Here is an 18,728-nt window from a genome sequence, read left to right on the forward strand (position 1 = left end):
CAACAGAAGTCATGTCCTCTAAAGGCTGCACCTTTAATTGAGTGCATTTCACGACGTCAGGTTCTGATGTTTTCCCATAATCAATTTAGGTATTTCTGAGCGGGATGTCTGTACATTTAAAAGCTATAGCTTTGCATGCTTTTATGTTAAAACGTATTTATTCCAACACACCTTTCAGTGTTTCAGTATATTGCCTATAAGCCCTTTGTTTTAAAGATGGGAAAACAGACCCAAAGTCATAGCGGGTCAGGACTGGAATAAAAGACTGGCGTCCTTAACAGCCTCTCCTTTCAGGGCCCTTGGGGACTGGGGGCCAAAGGAGTGGAGAGAGCAGGCTCCAGGGAGGCTACCCTGGGCTCCAGCAGGCTCCGTGGATGGCGTGGCAAGTGAGCGTGCCCGAGCTGGAGGACCGCCTGCAGTGCCCCATCTGTCTGGAGGTCTTCAAGGAGCCCCTGATGCTGCAGTGTGGCCACTCCTACTGCAAGGGCTGCCTGCTGTCCCTGTCCCGTCACCCGGACTCGGAGCTGCGCTGCCCCGTGTGCCGGCAGGAGGTGGACTGCAGCAGCTCCCCGCCTAACGTCTCCCTGGCGAGGGTGATCGAAGCCCTGCAGCTCCCCGGGGAGCCTGAGCCCCAGGTCTGTGCGCACCACCGGAACCCTCTCAGCCTCTTCTGTGAGAAGGACCAGGAGCTCATCTGCGGCCTCTGCGGCCTGCTGGGCTCCCACCAGCACCACCGGGTCACGCCAGTCTCTACCGTCTACAGCCGCATGAAGGTGGGCAGCGAGGCTGCTGGGGGGTGGGGAGCCGGGCCGCCCCTGGGGACACAGAGCCGGGTCCTGAGGCCTTGGGGCCATCGCCCGGCACAGAGGGGTCCAGGGTCAGCCTTGTTCTGGAGCAGAACTTGCGGAGCACTTGCTCATCCACCGATCACCTGTTGAGCAGCGGCTCCAGTCTCCAGGTGCTGGGGACTAGGTGACCCACCGGATGGAGAGCCCCCTGCGTCACGTGCTAGCCCCCTCCCCTGCTTTAGTCTTCTCTGTAGCCCTCATTAGATTCTTGAGCGCTCAGGGGACTGCACTCTCAGGCAGGTGAAGACAGGGACTTTGTTTCATTCCCTGGGATATTTCCGTGCCTAGGACCGTGCCAGCCAGGTAGTAAATGCCCAAAATGTATTTGTGGAATCAATGGATTCCTGCCTTCATGGACTGTTCCCTCAGAACTAGCAGATCACTGTTTACGATGAAGAATAATAATAATGATACCATCTTAGGTTAGTCTATTGATCTAAGGTTTATGAAGAGTGGGGTTATTGTCGTACTTGCAAATGAGGAAACAGGCTCCGAGAAGGTAAGGGTCTTAGTCAAGCTCATACAGTTTGTCAGTGGCAGAGCTAGGACTCACCAAGGCCAGTTTTCATTCCCCTGGCACCAGATCAAGGAAGGACAGGAAGGGCTTTTGGAAGTAAATTGTAATAGGGTACCTGGCCCAGTGTTTGGATGGGTGGGCGGCTTTGGGCAGTAAGGATGAGGAATGAGGAAATTCAGGGGAGGGGGCAGGACGAGGGAAAAGCATTGAGATCCGTAGACAGAGGGGCCCCTGGAAGCTGTTGCAGGGCTTTCCTGGCTGAGTGCTCTGGGCAGCATTTCTTTGCTCCTTCAACCCTGGGAGAGAAGTAGGAAAGGTGCACAGGGCCAAGCCAGGTCGTCCACCAAGTTCCCCTACCCACAGGCATTTCCTGGGCATCTAGTATGTGCTAGGTGCTACACTGGCGCCCATGGTACAGCAGTGGGCGAGAAGTTCACCCTGCACCAGAGCTCACAGTCTGGGGGTCTGACAGAGTCCCGTGTGTCAGGTGCTGCTGTCAAGGTTAAGTGCAGGCAATGGTGAGACCATCTGGAACATGGCTCCTGCGTGGTCTCAGGTGGTCAGGGAAGGCTTCTTGGAGGAAGTGGACTGGTAAGCCGAGACCTGAACCATAAGGAGGACTTGAAAGGAAAAGAAAGGGAGGAAAAGCATCCTAAGTATAAAAAGAGCGCGTGCAAAAGACCAGGAGGCGAACAGCGTGGCACATTTGAGGAATTCTACATTGTTCCAAGAAGCACGAGGGAGAGTGAAGTGAGGTAAGCGGGGGTCAGGTCATGAAAAGGCCTGTGTGACATGAGATGGGATTAGGGGTTTATTCAGAGAACCAGGGTTGGAAGGTTTTAAGCAGAGTCGTGATGTGGCTCGATCGCTCTGCCAGAGAATAGATTGGAGAGTGAGGCTGGGAGTAAGAGATTAGGAGTAATCTACATACAGGCGGTCGTTGAAGCCACAGGTGTGGAGAAGACCAACCAGGAGAGTCTGCAGGAGTGACGGGGAAGAGGATGCCCCCAGGAGCATCAGGACTTAAGATTTGGGTAGAGAGAGAACTCTGAAAAGGAGCCAGAAGGAATTCACTGAGGGAGCGGGAACGTTGGCTGAATGTAGCCTCCAGGAAATCAGAGGAACAGAGCATTTTGACAAGAAGGAAATCACTTGTGTGAAATGTCTGCTGATTGAAAAGAGCCTGTCTGGTTTAGCAGTAAGAATTGGTTATCTTGGCAAGAGTAGTTTTAGGGGAGTGTGAAAGGAGGAAGCCAAATTGCAGTACAGTGAAACTGAGTCGAGTTTTATCAGCAGAGGGCTGCCTGGCAGAGGAGGAGACTCCTGGGAGCCCGTCATTTCTGGCTAGGAGCTGGGAGGGCTTGGGTCCTGGTTTCGGATGTGGGTTTTTGTGATCTCAAGACTCCTCCGTGTGCTGCAACTAAGTTACGTTCCATTATCAGATCTCTTTCATGCATTCCTGTTTTCTCCTATTGATTGGGATCTTAAGATACTTTATTTATTTGCATAATTCTGTTTCCACTCACTGTGGCCCAGTTGATGAGAAGGAACTAGTCCCATCTCTCTTTGCCTTGGGAGGGTTACCACTGGGATGCCCTTCTCAGGCTCCTATGAGATCGGATGCCTTGTTATGGAGAGCAAGGACTCTGTGTTCATTTATCTCCATGCTGGCTCTATTTTTTTCTCAGCTCCCTTCCGGAAAGGCTCTTGCAGCTGACTTCTGCTTGGGCACTGTCTAAGCCAAAGATTCTGCGCACTCCATGGGCACAAACCAGCAGGACTGCATTAGGTCATGCGGCCAGTTGGTGCTCTAGGTGGTTCTGGTTGGATCCCTAAGGTTAAGTCAGATATGGGGCCAGGGCAACCTAGGAGAAGTTTACTTCAGCCTGGGAGGCCCTAAATCCAGGCTGGGCCCAAGCCTGCTGGAGATGGATTCAGGTCTTCATAGGGAGTGGGGGGGTCACCAGGTGACCCCTCCCTGGGCCATTGCATGCACCATTGGCTTCACTTGGGGCCAGCCTTTCTGTGATGACTCCTGATGAAATGCCCACTAATTCTGGACCTTCTGGTGACCAGCAAGTTTCCCAGGTGGGTTCCCTACGGGCAGCACTCCACGCAGGGAGTGCTGACTTCAGATTGGCAGTCGCCCCACTTGGATGTTGTGTGGTGACTTCTGGTGGCTGTAACGACGTGTAGCATCTCTGTCCACGGCATAGAGAGTGATGACGTGGAGATCCGTCCAGGCAGTCCGTGCTGTCAGTGTGGAATATTCTTGAATAGCCTTTCCTATTCTGTGCTTGTGGCCGTCGGGCTGCCCCCGGGAGCTGGGGGTGGGGGGTGGGGGTGAAGGGGTCGGCGGCTTATGGGGCCTGTTGCCTCCAGGAGGAGCTAGCAGCCCTCATCTCCGACCTGAAGCAGGAGCAGAAGAAGGTGGAGGAGCAAATCGCCAGACTGGTGAACAACAGGACCCGGATTGTCGTGAGCGCCCCGCCCCTCCGTGCCCTCCCCTGGGGCCGGCCACCCGCCTTCCCTTTCCTGCAGAGCCCAGCTCTAATCTGTCCTTCACAGGAAGCCATGCCTTCCATATAAAGCCAGAATTCAAAGCATTCCAGGGTGGGGTGGGGGAAGTGCAAAGGCTCTTGGAGGAATTCAGCACAGTTGTCAGGACTGTCGCCAAGTTGGCTTGTGTCCTCCACGTCCTTGAGACTGAGATAACCTAGAACCCAAGTCCCGGAGGTAAACAGCTTAACACGTGGGCATGACTGCCCGCCCTCCGCCACCTGTGGCTGCTTGACATTGACGGCCTGGGCAATGCCCTCCTAGTACCTTAGAGCACAGGCACGGAAAGGCTTGAAGCCCTTGGTGGCTGTCTGCTTTTCCTAAATGCGGGGCACTTGGGTCTGGGAGTCTGTGGAGCCTGGGCCCTACAGGTAGTCATGAAACGAGCAGGAGACTGGCATCCGTTGAAAGTCAACTCAATTAATCTTCCTCATCCTGAAGAGGGAGCCCGCTTTACCCCGTCTGATGGAGGCAGAACTCAGGGTCACACGGGGAACCCTTGTTATCTCACTCCAAAGTCTGCTCTCCAGGGCCTTTCAGACTTTTTTTCAGTTGTGGAACCCCGTGATAAAGCAAAATCTTACGTTCACACTTGTTAGCAAAGATGGGCAAAAGGAGAGCCACTGTGTTGGAACTGGGAGCTGGGGGCCCAGCCTCTGCCCTGCCACTGTCGTCCTCCCCCTGGGGCCACATCCGGGATCCCCAGGCACAGTGTGTGAACACCTGGCAGGAGTCAGCCCTGGGACTTGGGTACCAGGACCAGCCCGGTCAGAAGGCCCGAGCTGCCAGGCTCTGGGGACGCCGAGGTCAGCCATGGCTCCTGCCTTGACCCGCCCTTCCCTGTCCCAGAATGAGTCTGATGTCTTCAGCTGGGTGATCCGTAGTGAGTTCCAGGAGCTGCACCGTCTGGTGGACGAGGAGAAGGCCCGCTGCCTGGAGGGGGTGGAGGGTCACACCCGTGGCCTCGTGGCCTCCCTGGACATGCAGCTGGAGCAGGCCCAGTGCGCTCGGGAGCGGCTAGTCCAGGCTGTGGGTGTGTTGGAGCAGTTCGGCAACGAGAGTCACCATGAGTTCATCCGGGTGAGTGGACAAGGGAGTGTCCCCTGTGCCAAGGCCACTGGGGCTCCAAGCGCCTCCCCCTTCCTGTCGGCTTCCGCATAGCCTCGTCCATGCTCTAACCCTCCTCCCTCTTGTCTTCCAGAAGTACCATGCCATGGCCTCCAGGTAATAACCTCGGAGGGCACTCTCAGCGAGGGCCTGGTGGCTGCGGGCATGGGCGTCTCATCTCCACTAGATCCTCCCTTCAGTTTTACTGGTGCCGGGAGCAGCTGCCCACATCTGGTTCAGTACTGAGCCCAGGGAAAGTGACAGCCTTGCCTTTAGGGGTCTCCAAGCCTTGTGGGAGGCGGCGGCGAAGTATGGTTACATCACTATGGGCACCTAGAACAGTAGAAGTTCACACAAGCTAAAGAATTAACACAGAGGGGGAGGTGACTGGGGGGAGATCGGCAAAGACAGCGCACAGGTGGGATGGCTGAGAAGGGCAGAGGACAGGCGTTTGCCAGGCACGCTGACTCACGTGAAAGGGTAAAGTGTGTGCAGGTTTGGAGTATTGTGAGAATTTCAATATCATGGGTGTAAAGGATGAAGCAGAGCAGAACAGGAGATGAGGTGGGTGATGGTGGTAAGGAAACATGCACCATGGCTTGTAGGAAGGGGTTGGATCCATGTTCCAAACCCAACAAATGAATCACCTGTGCAGTTCCTGAGCCTTCCTCTGCCACGTTTATGAGAGTCTCCTTGTTTTCTCCAATTTCCCTTCGTCTTAAGGACAATTTGCTTAGGAGCATTGACTTAAATGAATGGACAGAGGATCTGATTGACTGAGTTTGGTTTCCACTCCAGCTGGAGCTGGGGGCCGGGGTCACCAGATACAGAGAAGTGGTCCTCAAACAGTGCATCAGAACCACCTGGAGGGCTCAATTAAAACAGAGGTCACTGGGCCCCAGTGATGAGTTCTGATTCAGCAGGCCTGGGGTGGGACCCAAGACAATTTGCGTTTCTAACAAGCCCCCAGGTGCTGCTGCTGCTCCCAGACCTGCACTTTGAGAGCTACTGATGTAGAGTGTTTCCCCTTCCAGGAAGGAGGCAGGTCCCCAGAGCGGGGCGGGTACACGGTGGGCATCTTCAGTGCACGGTCTTCTGAGCTGTGGCTTGGCTGGTTGGACCTGCGTCTGGGTGAAGGGCTGGGGTGCACGGTAAGCAGCTCCACCATCACTGTGGACCTTTGCCCCCAGTGCAGAGCTCCAGCAGGCCCGGCCCCTGGAAGGCACGTTCAGCCCCATCTCCTTCAAGCCAGGCCTGCACCAGGCTGACATCAAGCTGACTGCATGGAAAAGGCTCTTCCGAAAGGTTCTGCCAGGTGAGACCCCACCCACCTATCCTCCTTCCAGTGTATGAGGTGCAGAGAACTGGAGTGGGGGCTGGCACAGTAACGGTGAGGGCGCGGTGGTGGGCTTCCGCCAGCAGGGGGAGCTCAAGCCCCGTTCCATCTCTTACTAGTGACTGGGAGAGTGGTGTAATTTTTGAGCCTCAGTTTCTCATCTGTAAAGAGCCCACCTTGCTGGGCTGCGTAGTTTCTAAGTAGACGTGTGTGTGTGTGTCTGTGTGTGTGTGTCTGTGTGTGTGTGTAGTTTAGTGCTTAATAAATGGCAGCGGCTGCTCTGCCAAAAAATAACTCGGACCTTTAACTCCTTCATTACTAGCACGTAAGATCGATCAATAGACTGATTTCATCCAACAAAGGCACAAACAGGGTTGATATAAGAACAAAAGGGGGAAAGGGGGGAACAAAACCTGCAGGTAATCTCTGAACCATGAATGCTGTTTGCACGTTTTAGGTGTAAACTGCTTAGCTGGCAGCGAGCAAAGAGGTCAGTTGGGATAATTTGTCCTTGACTGGGCTGCTAGGGTATCCAAGAAACCACTGCCGTTGTTAGAGGCTCCAGAAAACCTGGGGAGTGAAGCTGAGGCGCCCACGTGACAGGCCGTCTCCCAGATCCTTCCACGGGCACCTCCGCCTTAGGCAGGCCGCCTGCACCGTTTCCCTTGCCAGAATGCCTGGGCTTGCAGCAGCCCATTCTCCACCCTTCAGGCATCATTCACTCATTCGGCAAATGTCCTAAGGGTTGCCTGCTCCAGGCCCCAGCCCCTTCTAGGCCCTGCGGATACAGGGAAGAGGCTGACTCAGTTCTCCTGAGGAGCTCAGGGCCTGCCATCGGCCTCCCTTGGGGCAGGGCCTGCCGCCTTCTGCGAGGCTTGAATACACATCTCCTCTGATCTCTCCCAGCTCCGGAGTCCCTCAAGCTGGATCCTGCCACGGCCCACCCACTCCTGGAGCTCTCCAAGGGCAACACGGTGGTGCAGTGTGGGCTCCTGGCCCAGCGGCGTGCCAGCCAGCCCGAGCGCTTCGACTACAGTACTTGCGTCTTGGCCAGCAGGGGCTTCTCCTGCGGCCGCCACTACTGGGAGGTGGTGGTGGGCAGCAAGAGCGACTGGCGCCTGGGGGTCATCAAGGGCACAGCCAGTCGCAAGGGCAAGCTGAGCAAGTCCCCAGGGCACGGCGTGTGGCTCATCGGCCTGAAGGAGGGCCGGGTGTACGAGGCCTTCGGCTGCCCGCGGGCGCCCCTGCCCGTGGCCGGCCACCCTCACCGCATCGGCGTCTACCTGCACTACGAGCAGGGCGAGCTCACCTTCTTCGACGCCGACCGCCCCGACGACCTGCGGCCGCTCTACACGTTCCAGGCCGACTTCCAGGGCAAGCTCTACCCCATCCTGGACACGTGCTGGCACGAGAGGGGCAGCAACTCCCTGCCCCTGGTGCTGCCCCCACCCAGCGGGCCCAGCCACCTCGCCTGCCCACAGCCCACCAAGCTGTAGCGCTGCTCGGGGGGCTGCCTTCCCAGCTGGGCACGGGGGCTCGAGGGGTCCTACCGGCTCTGGTGAGCAGAGGTTATGCAGTCGTTCGGGGAGGTCTTCCTGCCTGGGTGTCCCTGGAAACGTTTAACGATAGGGAGAGAAGGACCACGGTCCCATCCCCAGCAGTCAGGGGTGTGTTTATTAACCTCTTTCCAGGCTATTAACCTGCTTATTAACCAGTGGAGCCAGGCCGTGGGGCCCGCGGGTCAAGCTGGGCTTCCCTTGGGCCCTCCTAACCGAGATCTCTGCTTACTCTTCCCCCTGAGGGTGGAAACGCTCCCACACGTGACTTTCCCCCATCACTGTGAACTTTAAATGACTTTAAGGATCATAAAATTGACGTTACTTCTTCCTTTTCAAATGATTTGCAGTTATCAACCGCTGTACGTACCCACTGCTTTATGCTCAGGCCTTTAAAAGCAGCTCCAGCCTCTGGTGGGGCCACATCTTGCTTCCACCCCCTGCCCATCGGTCTCTGGTTAGTCACAGCAAACACTCCATCATTGCTCTGTCCCCAGAGACTTCTCTCAACTTCCCTCTCTGTTAGAGAAGATGGAAATGACACTCCTGCAGAGCAGAAGCAAGTAGGGGCCAGATGGGGGTGTGGCCCATCCCTGAAAGCTGCCGGGCACGTGGGAGTGGGTCCAGAGCCCAGGTCTGTGCATGCTGAGCCTGCCCTGTGGTCACCCCAGACCAAGGCTGGGACAGCTGAATTCCTTCCCAAGAACATGAAAATTGGAAGAGAGAGAGAGAGTGGCTGGGGCTGAGTCATCTGAGGTCTGGTGCTTTAGAGAGAAGCTCCCCAGCCTTGTGCCCTGAGGTCTGTGGACCCGTCCAAGAGCCTTCCTTGGGGCACAGCCCTGCCCTGTCACCCTGGCATGAATCCACATCGGCCACACAGACAAAGTCTCAACCCACAGCCTATCTGAAAGATCCTCCAGGAACAGAAGAGGGAGGAAGATCGTGAGGCGCTACCTCAAGGCCATCTTTACCGACCTTTATCCTCACGGGAGACTCAGGACATCACCTCCCTGGCTGTGAGAAGCTCTGAAGCTTTCTGCCCCCCTTCCCTCCCAGTAGGGCTGCAGTCTATAAAAGAGCTTAGCCGCATCTAGAACTGGCTCCTCAGCAACGGGATATCCCACAAGTCAAGTTGCAGCCACGAGCCCTTTGATTTCCACACCATCCTTTTCGGCGGGGCAACAAGGCCCACGTGCAGCCTCCACCTTTGGCTAATCTTCCTCCTGCTGTCTATGTAAGTAATAAACTGAATCAAAAGCTGGTTGTTGTCTCTTGATCAGCTGAATCTGTCAGGCCTTGGCCTTGGTTGCTGTATGCTTGACACCTTTCAGACTTGGTTTTTGGTTTTGCAGCTTTTCCTTCAATTCCATCAGTCTACCTCCACTCTCCACCCTTCTCCACCATGCTGTGTCCTGGGAGGCTGGCCCCGCTGGAATGCAAACCCCTCTGGCTTCCTGTTGGGTTCAGCTGAGGGGAGGGCCTGGCAGGAGATCCCAGGGCAGTAGAGGGAGTTGGAGGTATTTCTTTTCCTGGTTTTCTGCCTGCTGGGCTATGCGTTGGCACCTTCCCTCTACTGAAGACTCCTGGCAGGCAGCCCTCTCCCTCTGCTGCTCTTCCCTTGTTCCCGTCGCTGAACAGTGAGCACCGTGCCGTCTTCCGTAGGGGCCCCTTAACTCCCACTGTTCTTTTAGAAACAGTCCCTTCTTTAAACTCAGCTACTCACTTATGTGCACCTTTCTGCCTCCAGCCAGACCCTGACAGACACAATGGCATACTTCTGCACCCATTTAATAAATCCCCTCTGTTGTTTGGCTAACCAGAGTTAGTGTTTGTGCTTGCAACCGAAAGATCTTAACTGATACACATCCAATGTGCAGAAGGCAGAGGAAAGAGCAGTTAATTCTTCGTGTGGAGTTGGCATTTAAGCTGAAAGAAGTGGAAGACAGGCAGAGGAGAAGAGCCTTCAGGGATCTAGGTCCAAAAGGGATGCTGCAGCTGGAGCTGGGCCTGGAGATGATGGTGGGGGCTGATCCGGGGTGGGGGGCATCTGTGCTACTTCAGTGTATGTTAACTTTGTCCTGTGATAATGACAGTGTGGGAGTGGGTGAGTCTGCTCAGGGAGAAAATATCCGACTGACAGAAAGGAGGTCAGAGAATGGAACACCAGAACCTAGGGGAACAGCTTAGACGGGGTTGCCAAGGAACCTTAGAAACGGGCAGAGAGATGGGAGGGTATGCTAGCAGGAGAGGTCATAGAAACCAAAGCTTACCAACAAAGAAGGTGTGTTCAACAGTGCCATGAAACCCCAGATTCAGCAGGAAAGGCCTAAGGAATATTTGGAGATTCTTGGTAGTTTGGGAGGGACCCATCTCAGTGCAGCTGGTGGAAAACGGACTGCAGGCAGTTAGATAATAGCATGCGATGAAGATGTAAAGGCAAAGATTGCTGATTCTCCATTTAAAAAGTTTGATAGTGGGACTTCCCTGGTGGCACAGTGGTTACGAATCCACCTGCCATTGCAGGGGACATGGGTTCGATCCCTCGTCCAGGAAGATCCCACATGCTGTGGAACAACTAAACCCGTGCACCACAACTACTGAGCCTATGCTCTAGAGCCCGCGAGCCACAACTGCTGAGCCCACGTGCCACAACTACAGAAGCCCACGTGCCTAGAGCCTGTGCTCTGCAACAAGAGAAGCCACCACAATGAGAAGCACATGCATTGCAACAAAGAGTAGCCTCCGCTCGCCACAACTAGAGAAAGCCCGCACGCAGCAATGAAGACCCAACGCAGCCAAAAATAAATTTTAAAAAAAAGTTTGATAGTGAAGGGAAAAAGTAAACTGGGTCAAGGGTTTGGGAGAAGGTGGGATTAAGAGAAGGCATTTTTAGGACAGAGGCAGTGCTGTCCGCAGAAGTATATGAGCCACATATGTAGGTTTATGTTTTCTAATGGTCACATTTTAAAAATTAAAAGACTCAGGGCTTCCCTGGTGGCGTAGTGGTTAAGAATCCGCCTGCCAATGCAGGGGACGTGGCTTTGAGCCCTGGTCCAGGAAGATTCCACATGTTGCGGAGCAACTAAGCCCGTGTGCCACAACTACTGAGCCTGCCTGTGCTCTAGAGCCCGTGAGCCATAACTACTGAGCCTGTGTGCCACAACTACTGAAGCCTGCACACCTAGAGCCCATGCTTTACAACAAGAGAAGCCACTGCAATGAGAAGCCCACGCACTGCAACAAAGAGCAGCCCCTGCTCGCCACAACTAGAAGAAAGCCCGCACACAGCAATGAAGACCCAACACAGGCAAAAATAAACAAATAAAATAAGTAAAACATTAAAAAAAATTGACAGACCCAGGTCAGCTAGCACTCAGATCTTGATTTCTTAATACCATTCTAAAATAAAAGGAATGAGGGCTCCTTGGAGAACTGGTTGATTCTGGGACTAGAACAGGAAAGACACCAAAGGAGCCTCAGTATCTTGTAGTGCCAGAAGGCAAGGAAATGCTCCAACCCAGACAAACGTGAAAAAAAAAAAAGTACAGTAGTAGAGCCCTGTGAAAAGGATATAGGAGCCAACTGAAAGCACTTCCAGTGGTCAAAACAAGAATAATGTAAGCAACAAAATATTTTGGATTACAGTCCAAAGTATAAAATAAATGCCCCTGAATCCATACTGATACAAATAAATGACTGTTTAATTAAATGGGGGAGAAGAGATAAATCTGTGCAGAATTCCCAGTAATTTACATAGCTACTTCACCCTCAAGGAGGGGGAGCATAATAGCCTCCTTAAATGTGGGCTACACATAGTGACGTCCTGCCAGAGAGGCCAGAGGGTTACAGAGTAGCTTTACAGTGGAGAAACTGGACAAACACTTCCTCAGCCAGGTGGTCATGGTTAACATCAACAGTGATGTCACTTTGGTACTATGTGCCCTTGCTCTGACGTAATGAAAATGTCCCTTTACCTGTGGTCTTTCTCCCCAAAACTCATAACCCTAGTCTAATCATGAGAAAAACAACAGATGAGTTCCAAGTGAGGAACGTTCTACAAAATACTGACCAGGACTCCTTAAGGTAATCAAGGTAACCACACACAAGGAAAGTCTGAGAAACTGTCACAGACAGGAGGAGCCTTGAGAGACATGACTAAATGTAATGTGGTGTCCTGGATGAGATTCAGGGACAGAAACGACATCAGGTAAAAACTAAGGAAATCTGAATAAACTGTGGACTTGTATCAATATTGATGTACCTGTTACCCACTCACTTGGAGGGGGGATTGTTTTAGGATGGGTCAACTCCAGTACAGCTGGTTGTCCAGAACCACATCAATCTGTGCTCTGTTCATCCATTCACTCCTTCACTCATTCAACAGATATTTATTAAGTCCATACTGTGAGAAAGACACTGGTCTTGGAGCTAAAGGTAGATGAGTGTCAAGACAGACAAGGATTTGTCCTCATGGAGCCAGATGGAGAGACAGAGAGTAAATCATAACCACATATGGAATAGGTACTATGAAGAAAACAGATGATTTAATTTGATGGGGGAGGAGGAGAGTTCCACTAAAAGATCACTTACGAACCAACCTAGAGCTACAGGAATGCGTTAAACCTTTAAGTGACTCAGTGATTTTATTGTAGACTAGAGTCAACCTTCTTGCAAAATGCTTGCTTATGTGCTATTAGTAATACAGAGAATATACAGGCTGGAATATTCTAGTTCATGGAGTCCTGTCTACTTGAATGCTTGAGATGCAAGTGTACTGGTTTTTTGTTTTTTGTTTTTTTTTCTTCTCAATCAACCCATTATGTAACCAGTAACCACATGGGTGCTGTTGACCCAAATACCACACAATCCCTGTCCTCCCATGGGTGAGGCTGGGGAAACGTTCCTATAGATGAATCCTCACAAGGATTGCATAAAAGGCTAGCCATTGGGAAACAAAGAGCCATTTCTCACATCACGTGCTAAACCTAATTCTAAATGGATTTAAGTGTGAAATGATGAAGCCATAAGTGATTTCTATATTGTAGCGGCATGAAGCAGTTTTCAAGCATGACATCAAAGGCAGAAACCATAAAGGTAAGTATCTTAAAAATGAGAACTCTGTGTTGCCCAAAACAACTATAAACCACATTAAAAAGCAACAAAAGGGACTTCCCTGGCAGTCCAGTGGTTAGACTCTGGGCTTCCACTGCAGGGTGCGCGGGTTCCACCCCTGTTTGGGGGAACTAGGATCCCGCAGGCTGCGCGGCACGGCCAGAAAACAAAAAAAAGCAACAATAAATTGGAAGAAATGGCAAAACCTAAGATAAGAGGTATATATTGTTAATCCATAAAGAGCACCAAGGGAAAGATGGTAGAAGAATGAACAAAAGACATCTACATGTCACAACAGAAATACAAATGGCCAATAATACATGAAAATATTCAACCTCAATCACAGAAATTAAAACATCAATAAAATCTCATTGTTTGCCTGTGAAATCGGCAAAAATAGAAAGAAAAAAGAGAAGAGCTACGAAGAAGTGGTGAACCGGGCTCCCAGCGTCGGTCTCCACTCCCTGCCAGGCACCTGGCACACGCCCTGTGGGTACCTGGATGGGCACTGTGGCTCCCGGATCTGGAACTTCCGTGCCCTTTGACCCCGGAAGTCCGGGCGGGATGGGCGGTGCGGAGCCAGGCGCACTTCGCGACAGAGCCGTAAAGGCGCACGCGTGGGCGTGGAGAATGGCGTTGTACGCGGCGGCGGCGGCCGTGTTGGCCGGCGTGGAGAGTCGCCAGGGCTCCCTCAAGGGGCTGGTGTACGGCAGCAGCTTCCAGGTAGCGGGGTACGGGGTTCGGAGTTCGGGCCCGGGAGGGGGGGCCCGGCGGGGGCCTCCCCCGGCCCGGCCCCCGCCTCACCTGGGTTCTCTCGGCCGCGCGCAGAACGTGAAGCAGCTGTACGCGCTGGTGTGCGAGACGCAGCGCTACTCCACCGTGCTGGACGCAGTGATCGCCAGCGCCGGCCTTCTCCGCGCCGAGAAGAAGCTGCGTCCGCACTTGGCCAAGGTGACGGGTGGGGTGGGGCGGAGCGGGCGGGGTGAGCCCCTCCTAACCTGGTCCCAGCTCCGCCACCGTGCACGGTGTGACTCTGTCAAGTCGCTCCTCTGAAATGAGAAGGCGCAGCCCCTCGCTGGGTTATGAATTGAGGTGGGATGAACATGCTTTACCTTCGAGTCTTGTGTGAAAGATAAAGAACGGAAGTGCAAAGTAGCGACGGCAGGGACTCTCTAGGTAAAACAAAACTGACGTTGACCAGGGAGGAGGGTTGGCATCCAGAGCTTTCCTGGTGAGCAGCCGTGGGGAGAGGGTTCAGGACTGGGAAGCAAGGCACCAGGTTCAAATCATGTATCTGCCATTAATTTTTTGTGTGACCTTGAATGAGGTGTTTCACTTTTACCTGTTACCGTCTTTACAGGTGGTCTGTTTAGCTCTTCCAATTCCAACACTGTGGCGTTCCAAGATATTCATGCTCAAGGTTTTCTGTCTTCCTTTCCCCATCCCCAGGTGCTAGTATATGAGTTATTGCTGGGAAGAGGCTTTAAAGGGCGCGGGGGCCGATGGAAGCCTCTGCTGGACCGGCACCAGGCAAGGCTGAAGGCCGAGTTGGCCCGGCTCAAGGTTCGCCGAGGTGTGAGCCAGAATGAGGACCTGTTGGAAGGGGGATCCAAACCTGGCCCAGGTGAGCTGGAAGGAGTTGTGGAGGTGGAGGTAGCCATCGGGCCCTCAGGAGAGAGCCGTCCATGTTCCTGCGCACTCACTGCTGATGGTTTCCTAGCCTCCCAGGTGCCTCGATTTGTGCGAGTGAACACTCTGAAGACCTGCCCTGAGGATGCAGTTGATTATTTTAAGAGACAAGGATTCTCCTACCAGGGTCGGGCTTCCAGGTGAGCTTAGAACCGTGAATGGCTGCTCTCATCTAGGAAGGAGCCTGGGGAAAGGGATCAGTGGGGAGAGAGTCAGGGTGGTTGTGACTGCGCTCAGGTTTTCTTCCTACTTTTCCAGCAGTTTCTCCATTTCCTTTCAAGGCCTGTCTTCCTTCATCCTTTAAACAGTGGTTCTCTTGGGAGCCCTGTTTTACTGATACATTTTTCTAAATGTATCCCTCAATTTCTTCTCTGGCTCTGACTCCTACTTCTCACCTGATCATTCAGTCTCCCAGTCTAGGCTTCTCTCCTATTGTCCTACTCTCAGGTTCATGTTACTGCTTCACAGACACCACAGTCGCAGCACTTGTCAAACCAAATTCATCTTTCTTTTGAACTCTGCACTGTCTTTTTTTTTAACGTTAACTTATTCATTCAAAATTTAAGATTTAAGAGAAATGCTGCCAAAACAGTGTACTTAAATGCATTATTGGATTATTTTGCAGCGTCCTTTTTTAAAATTGACATATAACACATTATTAGTTTCAGGTGTACAATGTGATGATTTGATATTTACACATATTGCAAAACGGTCACTAGAATAAGCCTAGTTAGCATCCGGCACCATACATAGTTGTAAAGTTTTTTCCTCAGGATGAGCACTTTTAACATTTATTCTCTTAGCAGCTTTTAAATATGCAAAGCGATATTATTAACTGTAGTCACCATGCTGTACATTACATTCCCAGGACTTATTTTATAACTGGAAATTTGTACCCTGTGACAACCTTCACCCATTTCGCTCACCTGTACCCCACCCCCTGTCTCTCGTGACCACAAGTCTGTTCTCTGTATTTATGAGCTTGGGTTTTTGTTTTTGTATTAGATTCCACATAAAAGTGAGATCATACAATGTATGTCTCTCTCTGTGTGACTTATTTCATTTAGCATAATGCCGTCAGGGTCCATCCATGTTGTCGCAAAGGGCAAGATTTTATTCTTTTTAATGGCCGAATAATATTCTGTTGTGTATATATATCAATTTCTTTATCCACTTCTTCTATTGATGGACACTTATGTTGTTTCCATGACTTAGCTGTTGTAAATAATGCTGCAATGAATGTGGGGATGCATGTATCTCTTTGAGTGTTTTTGTGTTCTTTGGATAAACACCCAGAAGTAGAATTGATGGATTGTATGGTAGTTCTATTTTTAATTTTTAGGGCGCCTCCATACTGTTTTCCATAGTGGCTGCATGAATTTATGTTCTCACCAACAGTGCACAAGTGTTCCCTTTTCTCTACATCTTTGCCAACACTTGTTATTTCTTATCTTTTTGATAATAGCCATTCTAACAGGTGTGAAGTGATATTTTGGGGGTTTTTTTTTTTTGTTGTTGTTGTTTTTATACAGCAGGTTCTTGTTATCCATTTTATACATATTAGTGTATATATGTCAATATCAATCTCCCAATTCATCACACCAGCACCCCCCTCCCCTGCGCCACTTTCTGCCCTTGATGTCCATAGGTTTGTTCTCTACATCTGTGTCTCAATTTCTGCCCTGCAAACTGGTTCATCTATACCATTTTTCTAGGTTCCACATATATGTGTTAATATACGATATTTGTTTTTCTTTTTCTGACTTACTTCACGCTGTATGACAGTCTCTAGATCCATCCACGTCTCTACAAATGACCCAATTTCGTTCCTTTTTATGGCTGAGTAATATTCCATTGTATATATGTTCCACACCTTCTTTATCCATTCATCTGTCGATGGGCATTTAGGTTGCTTCCATGACCTGGCTATTGTAAATAGTGCTGCAATGAACGTTGGGGTGCATGTGTCTTTTTTTTTTTTTTTTTTTTGCATGTGTCTTTTTGAATTATGGTTTTCTCTGGGTATATGCCCAGTAGTGGGATTGTTGGGTCATATGGTAGTTCTATTTTTAGTTTTTTTTTCCTCCCGCTTCTCCTGCTCCCTATTTTTTAGCTTTTTAAGGAACCTCCATACTGTGCTCCATAGTGGCTGTATCAATTTACATTCCCACCAACAGTGCAAGAGGGGTCCCTTTTCTTCACACCCTCTCCAGCATTTGTTGTTTGTAGATTTTCTGATGATGCCCATTCTGACTGGTGTGAGGTGATACCTCATTGTAGTTTTGATTTGCATTTCTCTCATAATTAGTGATGTTGAGCAGCTTTTCATGTGCTTCTTGGCCATCTGTATGTCTTCTTTGGAGAAATGTCTATTTAGGTCTTCTGCCCTTTTCTGGATTAGGTTGTTTGTTTCTTTAATATTGAGCTGCATGAGCTGTTTATATATTTTGGAGATTAATCCTTTGTCCATTGGTTTGTTTGCAAATATTTTCTCCCATTCTGAGGGTTGTCTTTTGGTCTTGTTTATGGTTTCCTTTGCTGTGTGAAAGCTTTGAAGTTTCATTAGGTCCCATTTGTTTATTTTTGTTTTTATTTCCATTACTCTAGGAGGTGGATCAAAAAAGATCTTGCTGTGATTTATGTCAAAGAGTGTTCTTCCTGTGTTCTCCTCTAAGAGTTTTGTAGTGTCTGGTCTTACATTTAGGTCTCGAATCCATTTTTGTGTATGGTGTTAGGGAGTGTTCTAATTTCATTCTTTTACATGTAGCTGTCCAGTTTTCCCAGCACCCCTTATTGAAGAGACTGTCTTTTCTCCATTGTATATCCTTGCCTCCTTTGTCATATATTGGTTGACCATAGGTGCGTGAGTTTATCTCTGGGCTTTCTATCTTGTTCCATTGATCTGTGTTTGTGTTTTTGTGCCAGTACCATATTGTCTTGGTTACTGTAGCTTTGTAGTATAGTCTGAAGTCAGGGAGTCTGATTCCTCCAGCTCCGTTTTTTCCCCTCAAGACTGCTTTGGCTGTTCGGGCTCTTTTGTATCTCCATACAAATTTTAAGACTTTTTGTTCTAGTTCCCTAAAAAATGCCATTGATAATTTGATAGGGATTGCATTGAATCTGTAGATTGCTTTGGGTAGTATAGTCATTTTCACAACATTGATTCTTCCAATCCAAGAACATGGTATATCTCTCCATCTGTTGGTATCATCTTTAATTTCTTTCATCAGTGTCTTACAGTTTTCTGCATACAGGTCTTTTGTCTCCCTAGGTAGGTTTATTCCTAGGTATTTTATTCTCTTTGTTGCAGTGGTAAATGGGAGTGTTTCCTTAATTTCTCTTTCAGACTTTTCACCGTTAGTGTATAGGAATGCAAGAGATTTCTGTGCATTAATTTTGTGTCCTGCAACTTTCCCAAATTCACTGATTAGGTCTAGTAGTTTTCTGGTTGCATTTTTAGGATTCTCTATGTATAGTATCATGTCATCTGCAAACAGTGACAGTTTTTCTTTTCCAATTTGTATTCCTTTTATTTCTTTTTCTTCTCTGATGGCTGTGGCTAGGACTTCCAAAACTATGTTGAATAATAATGGTGAGAGTGGACATCCTTGTCTTGTTCCTGACCTTAGAGGAAATGCTTTCAGTTTTTCACCATTGAGAATGATGTTTGCTGTGGGTTTGTTGTATATGGCCTTTATTATGTTGAGGTAGGTTCCCTCTATGCCCACTTTCTGGAGAGTTTTTTATCATAAATCGGTGTTGAATTTTGTCAAAAGCTTTTTCTGCATCTATTGAGATGATCATATGGTTTTTATTCTTCAATTTGTTAATATGGTGTATCACATTGATTGATTTACATATATTGAAGAATCCTTGCATCCCTGGGATAAATCCCACTTGATCATGGTGTATGATCCTTTTAATGTGCTGTTGGAGTCTGTTTGCTAGTATTTTGTTGAGGATATTTGCATCTATATTCATCAGTGATATTGGTCTGTAATTTT

The 18,728-nt window shown here is 50.1% G+C and overlaps 2 protein-coding genes across 3 annotated transcripts in view; both read left to right on the top strand.

The window, feature by feature from the left end:
• The first annotated feature begins 374 nt into the window (after positions 1–374).
• LOC132438857 (E3 ubiquitin-protein ligase TRIM50) lies at positions 375–9,168 on the top strand. Of its 2 annotated transcripts, none has more exons than XM_060033146.1 (6): positions 375–773; positions 3,748–3,843; positions 4,774–5,004; positions 5,126–5,148; positions 6,222–6,346; positions 7,274–9,168. In XM_060033146.1, the coding sequence occupies exons 1-6, from the start codon at positions 375–377 to the stop codon at positions 7,861–7,863; spliced, it is 1,464 nt and encodes a 487-aa protein (XP_059889129.1). In that variant the 3' UTR covers positions 7,864–9,168. The 2 variants fall into 2 exon arrangements, with proteins under 2 accessions (XP_059889129.1, XP_059889130.1); XM_060033147.1 differs by having other exon boundaries at positions 5,129–5,148.
• Positions 9,169–13,655: 4,487 nt separating this feature from the next.
• Positions 13,656–18,728, top strand: part of NSUN5 (NOP2/Sun RNA methyltransferase 5) — a 28,243-nt gene continuing 23,170 nt past the window's right edge. The window contains exons 1-4 of the mRNA XM_060032257.1: positions 13,656–13,758; positions 13,864–13,986; positions 14,485–14,659; positions 14,756–14,864. Of these exons, the coding sequence (XP_059888240.1) occupies positions 13,666–13,758; positions 13,864–13,986; positions 14,485–14,659; positions 14,756–14,864 (500 nt within the window). The 5' untranslated portion in view covers positions 13,656–13,665. The remainder of the gene's footprint in view (positions 13,759–13,863; positions 13,987–14,484; positions 14,660–14,755; positions 14,865–18,728) is intronic.

Source organism: Delphinus delphis, chromosome 15 (genome assembly GCF_949987515.2).
Source record: "Delphinus delphis chromosome 15, mDelDel1.2, whole genome shotgun sequence".
Lineage (NCBI taxonomy): Eukaryota > Metazoa > Chordata > Mammalia > Artiodactyla > Delphinidae > Delphinus > Delphinus delphis.

Excerpts from the sequence above, each read along its gene's own strand:
- LOC132438857 (XM_060033146.1), top strand. The coding sequence starts at position 375 with ATGGCGTGGCAAGTGAGCGTGCCCGAGCTGGAGGACCGCCTGCAGTGC. Across the intron at positions 774-3,747 it reads CCGTCTACAGCCGCATGAAG|GAGGAGCTAGCAGCCCTCAT; the intron begins GTGGGCAGCGAG and ends TGTTGCCTCCAG. Across the intron at positions 5,005-5,125 it reads GTCACCATGAGTTCATCCGG|AAGTACCATGCCATGGCCTC; the intron begins GTGAGTGGACAA and ends CTTGTCTTCCAG.